Source organism: Sphaerodactylus townsendi, linkage group LG12 (genome assembly GCF_021028975.2).
Source record: "Sphaerodactylus townsendi isolate TG3544 linkage group LG12, MPM_Stown_v2.3, whole genome shotgun sequence".
Taxonomy (NCBI): domain Eukaryota; kingdom Metazoa; phylum Chordata; class Lepidosauria; order Squamata; family Sphaerodactylidae; genus Sphaerodactylus; species Sphaerodactylus townsendi.
This window is the reverse complement of record NC_059436.1, coordinates 21,675,588-21,688,288: the sequence shown is the minus strand read 5'-3', so window position 1 is coordinate 21,688,288 and position 12,701 is coordinate 21,675,588. Positions and strand designations below refer to the sequence as shown.

The 12,701-nt window shown below is 50.6% G+C and overlaps 1 protein-coding gene across 1 annotated transcript in view; it reads right to left on the bottom strand.

Moving 5' to 3' along the window:
- The window catches only part of MCAM (melanoma cell adhesion molecule), a 47,076-nt gene extending 37,654 nt beyond the window's left edge, over positions 1-9,422 (bottom strand). The window contains exon 1 of the mRNA XM_048512917.1: positions 9,301-9,422. Coding sequence (XP_048368874.1) covers positions 9,301-9,361 — 61 coding nt within the window. The 5' untranslated portion in view covers positions 9,362-9,422. The remainder of the gene's footprint in view (positions 1-9,300) is intronic.
- Between the last annotated feature and the right edge of the window lie 3,279 nt (positions 9,423-12,701).

Sequence of the window (12,701 nt, the reverse complement as noted above, 5' to 3'; positions counted from 1 at the left end):
GGAGCTTCTGGTGGAAATAGAGGCCACAGAATAAGCCCCTTGTTCAAGCCCAGGGTGGAGGGGGTCTTCTCTGGAGAGGGACTTTGTGGCCAGTTTGGAACGGGAACAGTCTGGAAGCTGACAGCTTCCACTTCTTTCTGGCTTTGCTGGCTTTCCCAGCTCCGGCCCCATCTGTCGGGGTTTTGCAGCCAAACCCTCCCCAGGTGGCATGCCTCGCAGCCCGACGGCTATCAAAAACAGGCTTTTGTGGCTGAGATTTCCTTGGCAGGTGAACCTGGACTGGCAAAAGAGGCTTTATGACTCCAGGAACTGGGAGCTGCTGGGGGGGAGGGTGGCTGAACTCTGCAAATGAAGAGGAGAGGAGGGGAGGGGAGGGGAGGGGAGGGGAGGGGGCGACCATGAAGTTCAAGCAGCAAACCTTTGTCTGTGTTCTCTGCCCACGTGGCTACTTCCAAATCCTCCTGGAAGGGCACAGAAAAACCAATCAGTCCTTTGAGATCTCTTTCTTTGTAACTTCAAATGCCATCTCCCAAAATCTTAGAAACAGAAGGCATCTGAGGAAGCTGGAAGGCAGTAGACAGACAAAATAAATTCCTTCTTTAAACAGTGATTAGAATGTGAAATTTCTTGCCAGAGGGTATCGGGTGGTCCCAGGCATTCAGGTGACTTATGGCGACCCTGTAGGGTTTTCAAAACTAAAGACGTTTGCTGTTACCTGCCTCCTGCATTAGGACCCCGCTATTCCTTGAAGGTCCGGGTCAAGACTGACCGTGTGTGACTGACCCAGAGTCACTCAGCAAGTTTCCATGCCGGAGTGGGGATTCAAAGCCGGGTTGCCACAGGCATAGACAGCTTTAAAAGGGGATTATAAAGATGCATGGAGGGTAGGGCGATCAGTGGTTTCCAGCTGTGTTTATGAAAAGAGCTTCCACACTTAGAAGCAGTCAACCTCTGGATCCCAGCACCAGGAGGTAACCTCAGAGGAAAGCCTCAGCCTCTATGCCCTGTGGTTGGCCCTCCAGAGGAACGGGACGGCCACTGTGTGAGGCAGGATGATGGACTAGACCAGTGATGACGAACCTTTTCGAGACTGAGTGCCCAAATTGCAACCCAAAACCCACTTATTTATCGCAAAGTGCCAACCCCTGCAATTTAACCTGAATACTGAGGTTTTTGTTTAGAAGGTGTGCGTTACTCGGGAGTAAGCTTGGTGGTAGTCAGTGGCTTTGCTTTGAAGCAACCGGGCAACTCTTCCAACGGGTGAAACATGACCCTAGGAGGGTTTACTCAGAAGCAAGCCCCATTGCCAGCAACCGAGCTTACTCCCAGGTAAAGGATTGAGCTTTAGTTCTTTGCATGAAAATCAGTGGGGTTTAACAGCGCTTTACAGAGTTACCTACACTGCTTCACCAAAACTAGGTCTTAGGTTTAATACTAATAATCGAGCCCAGGCCAGCCTAGATGTGTGGGGGGGGGGGAGGGGGACTCTGTTTGAACATGCCCACAGAGAAGGCTCTGAGTGCCACCTCTGGCACCCGTGCCATAGGTTCGCCACCACTGGACTAGACTCACAGGTGTCAAACTCACGCCCCTCCAGATGTTATGGACTACAGTTCCCATCATCCCCTGCCAGCATGATGCTGGCAGGGGATGATGGGAACTGAAGTCCATAACATCTGGAGGGCCACGAGTTTGACACCTACGGGTCAGAACCAGAAGCAGAGCTCTACCAATGTTTTTTTGAAGGCCTCAGTCCCTTGGCCCTGTAGATAGCACTTCAGAGGAACTGGTTGGTCACTGAGCAAGATAAGATGATTTCCTATGGACCACTGGTCTGATCCAGCAGGGCTCTTTTGTTCTTTTCTAAACTTTAAGATCCTACAAGCTATACAGAAATGGGGCGACCGGCAAAACATAAGGGATTCCTAAAGCACCGGCATCGATCAGACTCTGTAACAACATCAACAGCGAGAACTGGGCTGGACTTGATGGCCCTTGTGGTCTCTTCCAACTCCACGATTCTAATCGCCAAAATCTTACTGCCCTCCTTCATTTCAAACTAACTGGAATCTGCCCTCGCTTAAAAGTCTTGCCTCGCAGTCTTGTCCGTGTGAATCTAAACAGGCTCCGACACAAAGATGACGGTTCTGTTCTAGCACTTCACAGTTTGGAAGTTGCATTTTCATTCAGTGCAAGCCAGCAACCCTCAGTAAAGAAACGGCTCCAAGCTTGCTCGCCTGGTCTTTTCCCAGACGCTTTCCAGAATGCACACACGCAACTCTCGGCAGTGTATGTGCGGAGAGGGCTGCATACTCGGAGAGGCCGGGGTCATGGGAGAAACGTGTGGCCCGGCTCACAGAGACCGCTTCAACAACCCCCGGCTTCGGTTAACCATATTTAGCCTGCCTGGGAATTGTCCAGACACAAACCTCGCAGCTCTGCCAAGCATGACGGCGCATCGTGAGCTCCCCGAGCTGGCTCCGAGGACCACGGCAGAGCAACAAGGGCGGCTGGGATCGGAAGGCCAGAAGCAAGGCGGAGAATCTTCAATCAGAACGTTTTGGCCCAGAGAGGGGGCGAAAAGGGATCCTGGGACGTTGTGGCCCCCTGGGAATTTAGCTCGCTAGCAAAGCGGAAGAAGATGGGGTGGAGGGTCTGAGCCACAAATCAAGGGGGAGGGGGGCAGAGAACACCACACATGCCAGAGGGAGGAAAGAAATAGCATCTGGAGGGGATAAAAAAAGAACGAGTGGGAAAGTCCAAGAGAAAGAGACCACTTGGAGAAGAACAATCCACAGAAGGACCAGGGGGGCGGGGGGTGCTTTCTCCCAACAGAACAAGTTAAGGAAGAGAAGTTTGGCCCGGTTAAGGCTCCCATTTTTCCCTGCAGCACAGTTGCAGGTCGCTGCGTTTTCCTAGCAGCAGATGCAGAACAGAGACAGTCCCTGCCCCAAGCAGCCTACAATCCACATGCCAACGGGGCGAGAGAGAGCCACGGGAGGAAAGAAGCCAAAATACAAATCATTTCAGGTTGGCAACTATCAAAGCTGAAGCTGCAGGTTTCCAGAGAAATGCGGGTTTGGGGGAGGCGTCCCAAAGGCAAGAGGGTGAATCCTGCTGAACGTAGGGATTTCTTTCCCACAAAACATCAGCCAAGTTTCAGGAGCCAAATGGCAAGCGGTTTTTTTGCAGAGCAATTGCCATTAGTGGTTCAAGCCTCCGCAGTGACAGGAAGAACCGAGTCCACCCTGCAGGGATAGACAAAGAGGAAGGGATTTCTCCAGATGCCTCTTGGGGCCTAACTTTATACTCCGTTTGCTCCTGGGATGTCCCTGGGTCTGGGATTGCAGAATGGAAGTTTCTTGTTTCTTCGTTTGTTTTTAGAAAGTTAGATTTATTGGTTTGTTTTTAGAAAGTTAGATTTATTTTACACATGTAGACAACACATACAGAAAGAAAAAGAAAAAAACAAATCTAATATCCCCTCCCCCCATACAATAATAGCAGAAAAAGAAAACACACACACATCCCTACATATATATATGGTGACTTCCAGCTACCTCATTATGGATTTGAACACACATCTAGCTTTGTTCTTATGGTTAAATCTGCATTTCTTTCACTTGTAGTCCTTCTTGTAAAGCTACTTTAGTCCAATCCGCTGTTTTCACTTAAATATCGAATCCTGCCGTTATTTCTCTATTTGTATGTGTTTTCAGTAGGTAGTCCGCAAAGGGTTTCCAGTCCTTAAGGAAACTGTCCAAGTTTTTGTCTCTTATAACACCGTCTGCCTGGAAGTTTCATGCTTCACCAGTTCATGGTGGTGCACACATTTAAGATTCTCCAGTGGGACCAAACAGCAGATCTCAGGAGCATTTCAAGATGGGAGAACAGGGGGCGTGGGGGGGACTTAAGCGTCCCCCTCCTTTGTTGCAGTCACAGTCTGAATCGGGCCAAAACATGCCTGTAAAGCTGAGAGCTCTCAGTCCACATCTGCTGACCTGCCCGGCCAGGGAAAAATAACGCATGGTGTAATTTGACCTATTGGGGCAAGTGCTCTAGTTTAGAATGCATTCCCAGTTTCAGAGAAGGGAGTGGAAGTTGTCCGGGAGGGGCTCCCATACCAAAGCCACACCTTTCCCACCCCCAAACCAAGTGTTTAGCATTCCTGCACGTGCACACACACACACACACTGATTTACACACTGCTCCACACCCTGGGATTCAGCCCTCTCTCCTCCCCACCCTTTTAATGGCTTCACCTTGACCTTGGCTTAGAGGGGCAGGTTTTTTAAAAAACAGAACGGATTCCCCTGGCAAATCACAGAAGTCGTTTCCATCTCTCCCCCTCCCCTAGTTTCCTCCCTCAAGCATTTCTTTTTGGGGGAAGGGGGCTACAGAAGAAAAGCAACACCGCCCAGAGCCCCTCGGGGATTGGGCGGTATAAAAATCCAAATAATAAATAAATAAATAAATAAATAAACTTTCTGGCTTTGAGGGTGCCACACATTTTACAAAGGTGAAGGGCATGTTGTCATTGCCTTGGTAGGTCTACACTGCAAACTCGTCTTCACAATTGTGACCTCATTCCCAGAATTCTCTGCACCATCACATGATGACTTCCCATCATGTATGTAACGATGTCTTTGAAGAAGTGACATGGATGAGGAGGGTTGCCAATCTCCAGGTGGGACCTGAAGATATCTCCCATCACAGCTGATTTCCAATAACCAAGATCAGCTCCTCTGGAGTAAATGGCTACTTGTGGAGGGGGGACCTGATGCCATTCCACCCAGTTTAGGCCCCACCCTGCCCCACCCGCCCCTCCCCAAACCCCACCTTCCCAGGACTCCACTCCCAAAATCTCCAGGTGTTTCCCAACCTCAAACTGGCATCATTATCGATGAGTGTTTCTAGAGGCCACAAGGGGGAAAAGGCTAGCCACTCCACCCCATACCTTGCCAAAGCCAAAAGACCCCCAAATATCTTTGAGAAAGTGCTCAAACCACCACAGCTTTACAGTTGCTAAAAGGTCATCCCTGCGAGGTGGAACACCAGCTTACCCTGAGGATCTGTAAATAATGCACAGTAGATCCCAAGTGGCCAACGTTAACTGCCAATCTGAGAAGATAACGCAGTGCTGATCTTGATCTGGTTCAGTATGAGGCATCTCATGTCTGTTAAAAGGGAGGGGCTGCGTGTGGTTCAGCGTCTGAGAATTTGCACAGCGTGCAGAAGGTTCCTGGTTCAATCCTTGGCAGGGTTTCTGGTGGAGATCTTTCACATCACCCACTGCCTGATCCTTTTAACTGGAGATGCCAGGGCTCGAACCTGGGGCCTTCTGCATGCTGGTCAGATTCTCCACCACTGAACCAAGTGCAGATGAACTCAAGTTTATCGCTCACAATCTGGAGGTCTAAATCTCAAACCAATCCTCATCTGGAAAGCAAATATCCATTCACCCAGGCGCCACATTCAGACATCGAATCAGGAACAAACTTCTGCATGGGAAGCGGGGTAGGCGGAGCAAGGAGAGAAGCCCGCGCATGGCAGCAAGGCGTATGCCCAGCGCGACACATCTCAGTACATCATGGCTGAATGCAGCATTGAGCAAGGACCGTGGCGCTGTGGCAAAGCATCTGCTCTGCACGCAAAGAGTCCCCGGTTCAAACCCCGGCATCTCCCCTTAAAAGGACTGAGCAGGAGGTGATGTGAAAGACCCCTGCCTGAGTCCCTGGACAGCCACCGCCAGCCTGAGAAGCCGAGACCGAAATTGATGAGTCTGATTCAGTCAATATAAAGCAGTTCCATGTGAGAGGTCCCGACCCCCGAGTTCCTCCGCCTTTGCACCAAGTTCACAAGGTAGCCGAGAAGCCCAGCTAGGGTGGGAAATGCTGAACAGGCCTTTCCCATTAAGCAGCAGGCAGAGAGTGGAATTCGGGCTCAAGTCCAGGAACGGAGCCTCTCTGCAGATATTTTACGGCTCAGCTTCTGGGACGAGAGCTAACCGAGAGATCGCCAGCTGCATGGGACGCAGCCTTCCCAGTTATCCATGCAATTCTTCCATTATTCAGACAGCACACACCTCATGCACACAAACAGACACAACTGGGGCACACGTGTTTCCCGGAAGGTGGGGCAGAGGAATTCAAAGGCTAGAGTTTGTTTGTCCAGAAGGAAGCCACCCCCTGAAGTTAGAAGAGCCCCCCAGCCTGTGCAAACACACAAAGCTACTCCGGATTGGCAAAGACACACCTGTCCAGTCCACTAGCATCCAGAGATGCCACCAACTGAATGTACCGTGTTTCCCCGAAAATAAGACAGTGTCTTATATTAATTTTTGCTCCCAAAGATGCGCTATGTCTTATTTTCAGGGGATGTCTTATTTTTCTATGTTCTGTTCGTCGGACATGCTTCCAAACAAAAACTTTGCTACGCCTTACTTTCGGGGGATGCCTTATATTTCGCACTTCAGCAAAACCTCCACTCCGTCTTATTTTCAGGGGATGTCTTATATTCGGGGAAACAGGGTAGGATCTGATCTATGCAAAGGATGAGTTATATGCCCTTATATCGGTCAGACTTCTTTGTTTAGTTTGGCAGTCCGCCAAGAACCGTTACTGGCCCTCTTTCCTGGTTCTGGTGTTGACTGTTTATGTGCTTTTATTGAATATTTGTTTAATTTTAAATGTATTTTAAGTGTTCAATTTTTTAAAAAATAACACATGGCCTTAGAAACTCTGACCGGGTGGAAAGGCCGCATAAAAATGTTTTAAATAAGCAAATAAATAGCGCAAGCAAGAACATCTGTACAGCTGGGGCTTAAGGGGGCACATTTCCAAAATCTCTTGTTTGGAGAAGGCATGTTCTACTGAACAAAATGGCTGGGTTGAGGCAGCAGGGATCTGGGTTCGAATCTGTTCTCTCCACCCCCCCCTCAGGCTAACAGCTGAACCAAGCACTCTCACACACCCATGACAACTGCTGGAAAATCTCTGACCACCAGCATATAGTCCTACTCAGCCTGTGGGTTCTCCACTCACAGAAACGTCAAGCTTCACCACACGTTCAGGGCGCGGGTAAAGAAATCCCTTTATGGGTCTGCTTCTTACAACATCCATCACCTGAAGAGCTACAAAGCGCCTCTTGTTCCGCAGCAGCGCCTGACACATAAGTGCCATCGTTTGATCCTCATTGTCGGATGCTCCTCTTACAGAAAAAACACACAGGCCACCCATTTTCCACCATTCCTACTTTGCGACACACTCAACCCTCTTGCTGAGATCTCCGACAAGTATGGACTATGGGTGAGAGACCCCAGTTGTGGCAGAGGAGAGGAGGCGGTCTTTTCTCCAAGGGAGAAGGTGAAGAAGAGAACCTGCCTGGAACAGGAACAGCACCCAGGGAGAACCCAATGGAGCTACTTTGGGAAAGGGGCGCAGTGGTGGAAGGACCGGGGAGGGGCAGAGCAAGCGGGCAAATAGCAACTGGGCCACAATTACCTGACGCTGCAGCCTGCTCCGATTGTGCTCTCTGTGCCCAGACAGGAGGGAGGGGGGCATCTACTCTGCCACGTGCCCAGAATCAATCCCTCTGTGTCCTCCTTTCAATGGAGGGTGAGAGGCTGGGTGGGGGAGGGGGTATGCAAAGTGGTCCCACCTGCTCTTCCTCTGCTCTTGATCTCCCCTGAGCATCCACCCTGTGCTTAATTCACAGTCAATGCTTGCATCTTCCCAATTTTTTGGAGGGGGAGGGCGATCTGGACAACACCCATTTTTCCCATTTTTTTTGGAGGGTGTGTCCCAATGTTGTTAGGAATCCAGCAACACCTGAGAGAACCTCAAGATTTGGAGGGGGTATAAGGTTCGAAGAGTGCCCTTTGAGTCTCCCCCCCGAATCTTGCTGGTCCCTGGAATGGTCCTGGACTTGAACCCGGCTCTTCTACTGCAGACCAACATGGCTAAGTTCCCCAAAGACCCAGATTCCTTCCTTCTTTCACATCTGTGCCTGCTGCCTCCTTACTGATTTCACCCAGTTCCGAAATCCCATTCAGCCTACTGTGTGGGGGTTATTATGGGGGGTTACTAGGGGTGGGTTAACATGGGGGGGTTAACATGAGGGTCCTTACCCCTCCTGTTTCAGCCACATTTGCTCTAAGCACGCCCAACGAAACATGGCTTGTGTCTGGTGCCTTCTTCAGAGTGGGAGGGGGCTTCATTGCAGAACAAAACCTGCCCACAAACACAGGTTTTTTCCCCTCCTTCTTGGACTACTGGTGTCAGGGACCCGTTTTCTCCAGGATCCCAACCAGACTCTCCATGGTGGCAGCCAGCGACATTTCCAGATCACACCTCCCGCCCGGGGGGGGCGCTCCCAACCCACGCAAAATGGGCATTTAAAAAATGCCTGGCCTGGGGAGGGGCAGAAAAGGGCTGTGCCTCCCTCCCCGCCCCGGTCCCGTTTTGAAGCCTTCTTCACAAAGGAGACATCAAACCCAGCCTGCTGGTGCTTTTATCCTCCGAGATTTATGGGGCGGGGAGACATTTGCAGCGCCTGAAGATTTAATACCTAGATCTCCCGGGGGACGGGGCGGGGGGGGCAGAGATCAAGGGGAGGGGGCTGCGGGCTGCAGAGTCTTCCAAAGCTGTATTTTCCCCCCTTCCCTTGCAAAACAGAAACAGCAGAAACCCGAACCCCCCCCCCCCCGCGCAAAAGCCCCCCGAACCGGTCTGTCCGTCCGCTTCACCGGGCTTCAACCGCCCCTTTTCTTCCTCACCAGTTGCAAACGCCTTCCAGTAGCCGCTCCACACTGGAGTAGTGGGTGTGGACCGGCGGGCGGTTTTGCAAAGTCCTCCCTGCCCGCGGTGTGCAACAGCAAAGGCATCTGTCTACACTGAGGGACGGGTGGTCTTTTTGTTGGGGGGGGGGAGGGGGGATTAACCCCTCAATGTCCCCCCCTCCCCAGCCAGATCTTTGCGCACATCCACCTGAGCGAAGGGCGAGGCGCCCCCAAGGAAGAGAAGCCATCAAGCACCGGTTGGCGAACTGAAAACCCCGCGCCCCTCCCCGGGAATGTGAGGATTGGGAAGGGGGCTGTTTGTTTCCCCTGCGCTCGGCGGTCCCCAAATATCTCAGCCGCAGCTCTCCGGACCGGACCGCGCGCCCAGCCAGAATCGCACTTGCAAAGTCAAGAAAATAAATGCTGTCAAGAAATATCTATGCATGTATTTTTTGCAATGCATTTGCAAACCTGACCCCCCACCCCCACCCGGTCTTCCCTTCCCGGGCACCGGCGCTCACCTTTGCTGCAGAAGCCGGCGAGAACCAGGCAGCCGAGCAGGGCGAGCCGCCACCGGGCCATTGTTCGCCGCGCCCGAGTCCACACTCCAAATGCAAAGGGGAGCTCTGGCAGGAGAAACCCAGGAGCTGACGTCAGGTGCAAGAGGGCGGGGCCTGGAGGCGAGGGCGGGGGGCTGCACCGCTTCCAGGGGGGCCACCCCCCCTCCCACCAGTTCTGGGAGCCCAGCCCCTTCTAGCAACCTTGGGAGCCGAAGCCAACAGGCAAAGCCTATCAGTCTAGCCTGTTCCCCCCTCCTCTTCTGGCAAAGCCCCTTCATTCCTACCTGGGCAAAGGGTCTCTTCTGGGGGGGGTCATGTTAACTCCCCTCCCCCCTTTCCATAGGACAGGGCTAGCAAAAATGATCAGGGCATGCAGCCAAATTTGCACACTGCCTTTTGCCCAAATGGGGACCCGACGCGACTTTACACCCTCTCCTCCGTTTTACCCTCACAACAACCCTGTAAGGTAGGTAAGGCCGAAAGGGTGTAATTTTAATGATTGCATTAAAACGTGAAATACAAAATAAAGAACACTCAGTTTTCTAGCGATGGGTTTTCAACTGCACTCAATGGGCAGTCAATCTTTCTTGTTCTTCAAGAATGTCAGCTTGATCAACTGATAAATCTCTTTACTTCTTTCTTTCTATCCTTTCTTCGCTTCTAGGGGTTAACTCCTGCAATCCGTGCCTTGCAAAAACAATTCTAGCAATCATAATAATGCTACATGGGTTTTGGGGAAACATCAGGTCAGGATATAGTTTAACCAAAGAGCCGCAGTGCCCAAACTCCACTGTGTCTACAAAGGATGGCCAGTTTTTTTAAGCATGTGTGCATGTCCACCTCTCTTAGGTGTCAAACTTAGGTGTCAAAGCGATGCTGGCAGGGGATGATGGGAACTGTAGTCCATAATATCTGGAGGGGTGCAAGTTTGACCAGGGCCAATTTAAAGCCTGCTTGGGAGCAGAGGGCTTGCTATACCCAACTTTACATTTATTCAAGGAAGGCTACATAGTGTGCAGGCTTTTTAGACAAAATAATATAACAATTAAAATACATAAGAAAGATTCAGCACTTTAAGGAAGAAGTAAATATCAAATACCTAAGAGTCAGCATGGCATAGTGGTTAAGAGCGGTGGACTCTGATCTGGAGAACCGGGTTTGATTCTCCACTCTTCCACATGAGCAACAGACTCTTATCTGGTGAACTGGATTTGTTTTCTCACTCCTACACATGAAATCTGCTGGGGGACCTTGGGCTGGTCACAGTTCTCTCAGAACTCTCTCAGCCCCACCTACCCCACAAGGGGTCTGTTATGGGGAGAGGAGGGGAAAGGAGTTTGTAAGCCACTTTAAGCACCCTTACTTCAAGGCGCAGGAAAAGAGATTCCACCTAAACATTAGGAAGAACTTCCTTAACGTCAGGGCTGTTCGACAGTGGAATTCACTGCCTGGGAGAGTGGTGGAGTCTCCTTCTTTGGAGGTTTTTAAACAGAGGCTGGATGAACGTATGTTGGGAGCGCTTTGATTATGTGTTCCTGCATTGCAGGGGGTTGGACTTGATGGCCCTTGTAGTCTCTTCCAACTCTATGATTCTATGATCTTTAAAATATCAAAATAGCCCAAGAATTGCCAGCTGTTTACCGAGGCACTAACTAATGGCAGTAGTTCAAATGTTTAATGCAGCCGAGATATATTTGGCAATTACTTGGGGCTTGCTAAGCATGTGAACTGGGGGTCCCTAGACTTCAATCCCATGAAGGTACCACTGAAGCACCCCCCAAACTGTTTAAGGTATGTCCGCAGCACCAGCTAGACAGACGAAGCCTGTTAACAAATGGCACCATAAGAAGAGTCTGAGCCACCAGCTGCTAGGAATGCTTAATTGACCCACTAACCCAGGCAGCCTCGGATCCGATGAGGGAGGATTAGCAGCGGCAGCCGACAGGGACCCCCTCGGCACCCGGCTGTGAACTCCGAGGCTGGCAGGCGAGACCTCTGAATAGATGCCAGCTTTGGCCAGCCCAACCTGTGTCGGCGACCCCTGTGGCTGCCCTGCCCAATTCGAGGGGTGTGTCTCAGAGTTCTCTGAGACACAGCAAACGATCCTGTGGCCCCCGATCATGCACAGCTGCCGTGGCTCTCCTAGAAAGCACTGTGGCCAGAAGTACTGCTAGTGCCACCTGTACTATCAGGATCTCTCAGGTTATAGCACAGGGGGGGTGGAAGATGCCACCACATCTCAGCTGATTTTATGGCAACCCCTGCAGGGTTTTCAAGGCACAACACAAGCAGGTGATCTGCCATTCCTTGCCTCTTCATAGCAGCCCTTGTGGCCGGACACTGGGGAAACAAGGGCTTGTTTAATTCTTGAAATATTTTTTTGCCTCGAAAACCCCACGAGTCAGCTGGGCCTTGAGGGCCCTTTCCATCCCCAGCGCCACCATACCTGAGAACCCAGTTCCAAGCACAGAATTCCAAAACATTCTCTGTCTTCTGTTGACTGTAGACTTGAGAAAAGCAGAGCACGTGGTTCGGCCCTTTCCCCCAGACTTGTTTATGCCACAGCAAGCCCATCTTTAAGGAACCACAGGGTTATTTTGTGTGCATTTGCCCGACAAGATAACAGGAACTCCTGGAAACAAATAAAGCTGCCCTTCTTCTCTTTTAAGAAACCTGTAGGTGTACCCACAGGAAACTTTACACAGGAAGGAGACTGCTACCCAAACTGAGAATAGCAAGCTTCCTACATTTATAAGTAAAAGGGCTGTATGTGAGCCTCCTCTGGTTAGCATGCTAACTCCTCTAGGACTTTCAGCTGAATCCTTCTCTGAGAAAAGAGAATGCTGGCTTCCTTTTCCGCATCTTCACTGACCTTTCCTAAGCACCTGGTTTTATGACGACTTCTTTCAGCTTTGCATTCCAAAGACACTGGACTGTCTCCATTCACAGCGTATAAATCTGCGATTGCTGATGTACCGGCCAGCTCGACCTATCACCTTGCAAACTACCCAATGGCTGCAAGGAACCCTGGATCCTGTCAAAGCAGGCCTCTGTTCCCACTGGGTGCCGCTTGTCCTAGTAGACTGTCCAGTCTGTTCTGGGGTTATTTTAAATTCTCTCCCACTTTCTGTCTCTTTGCCAATATCCTGGGGTTGCAACTTGGGAGATAGTGGTGTACCTTCCAGAATTTCACAGATAAAAACAGGGACACCCTTGGAACACCCCAGTTTTCATACCAAGTTTTTTTTTTCCCAAAAGGTTTTTCCACTCCAGCAATACACTTTGTTGATGGCTTTTCTCTGCCTGCAGATTTAAAAGGGAATTGAGTTCTTTTCATTAAAGATATGCAAGGAAATTATAAG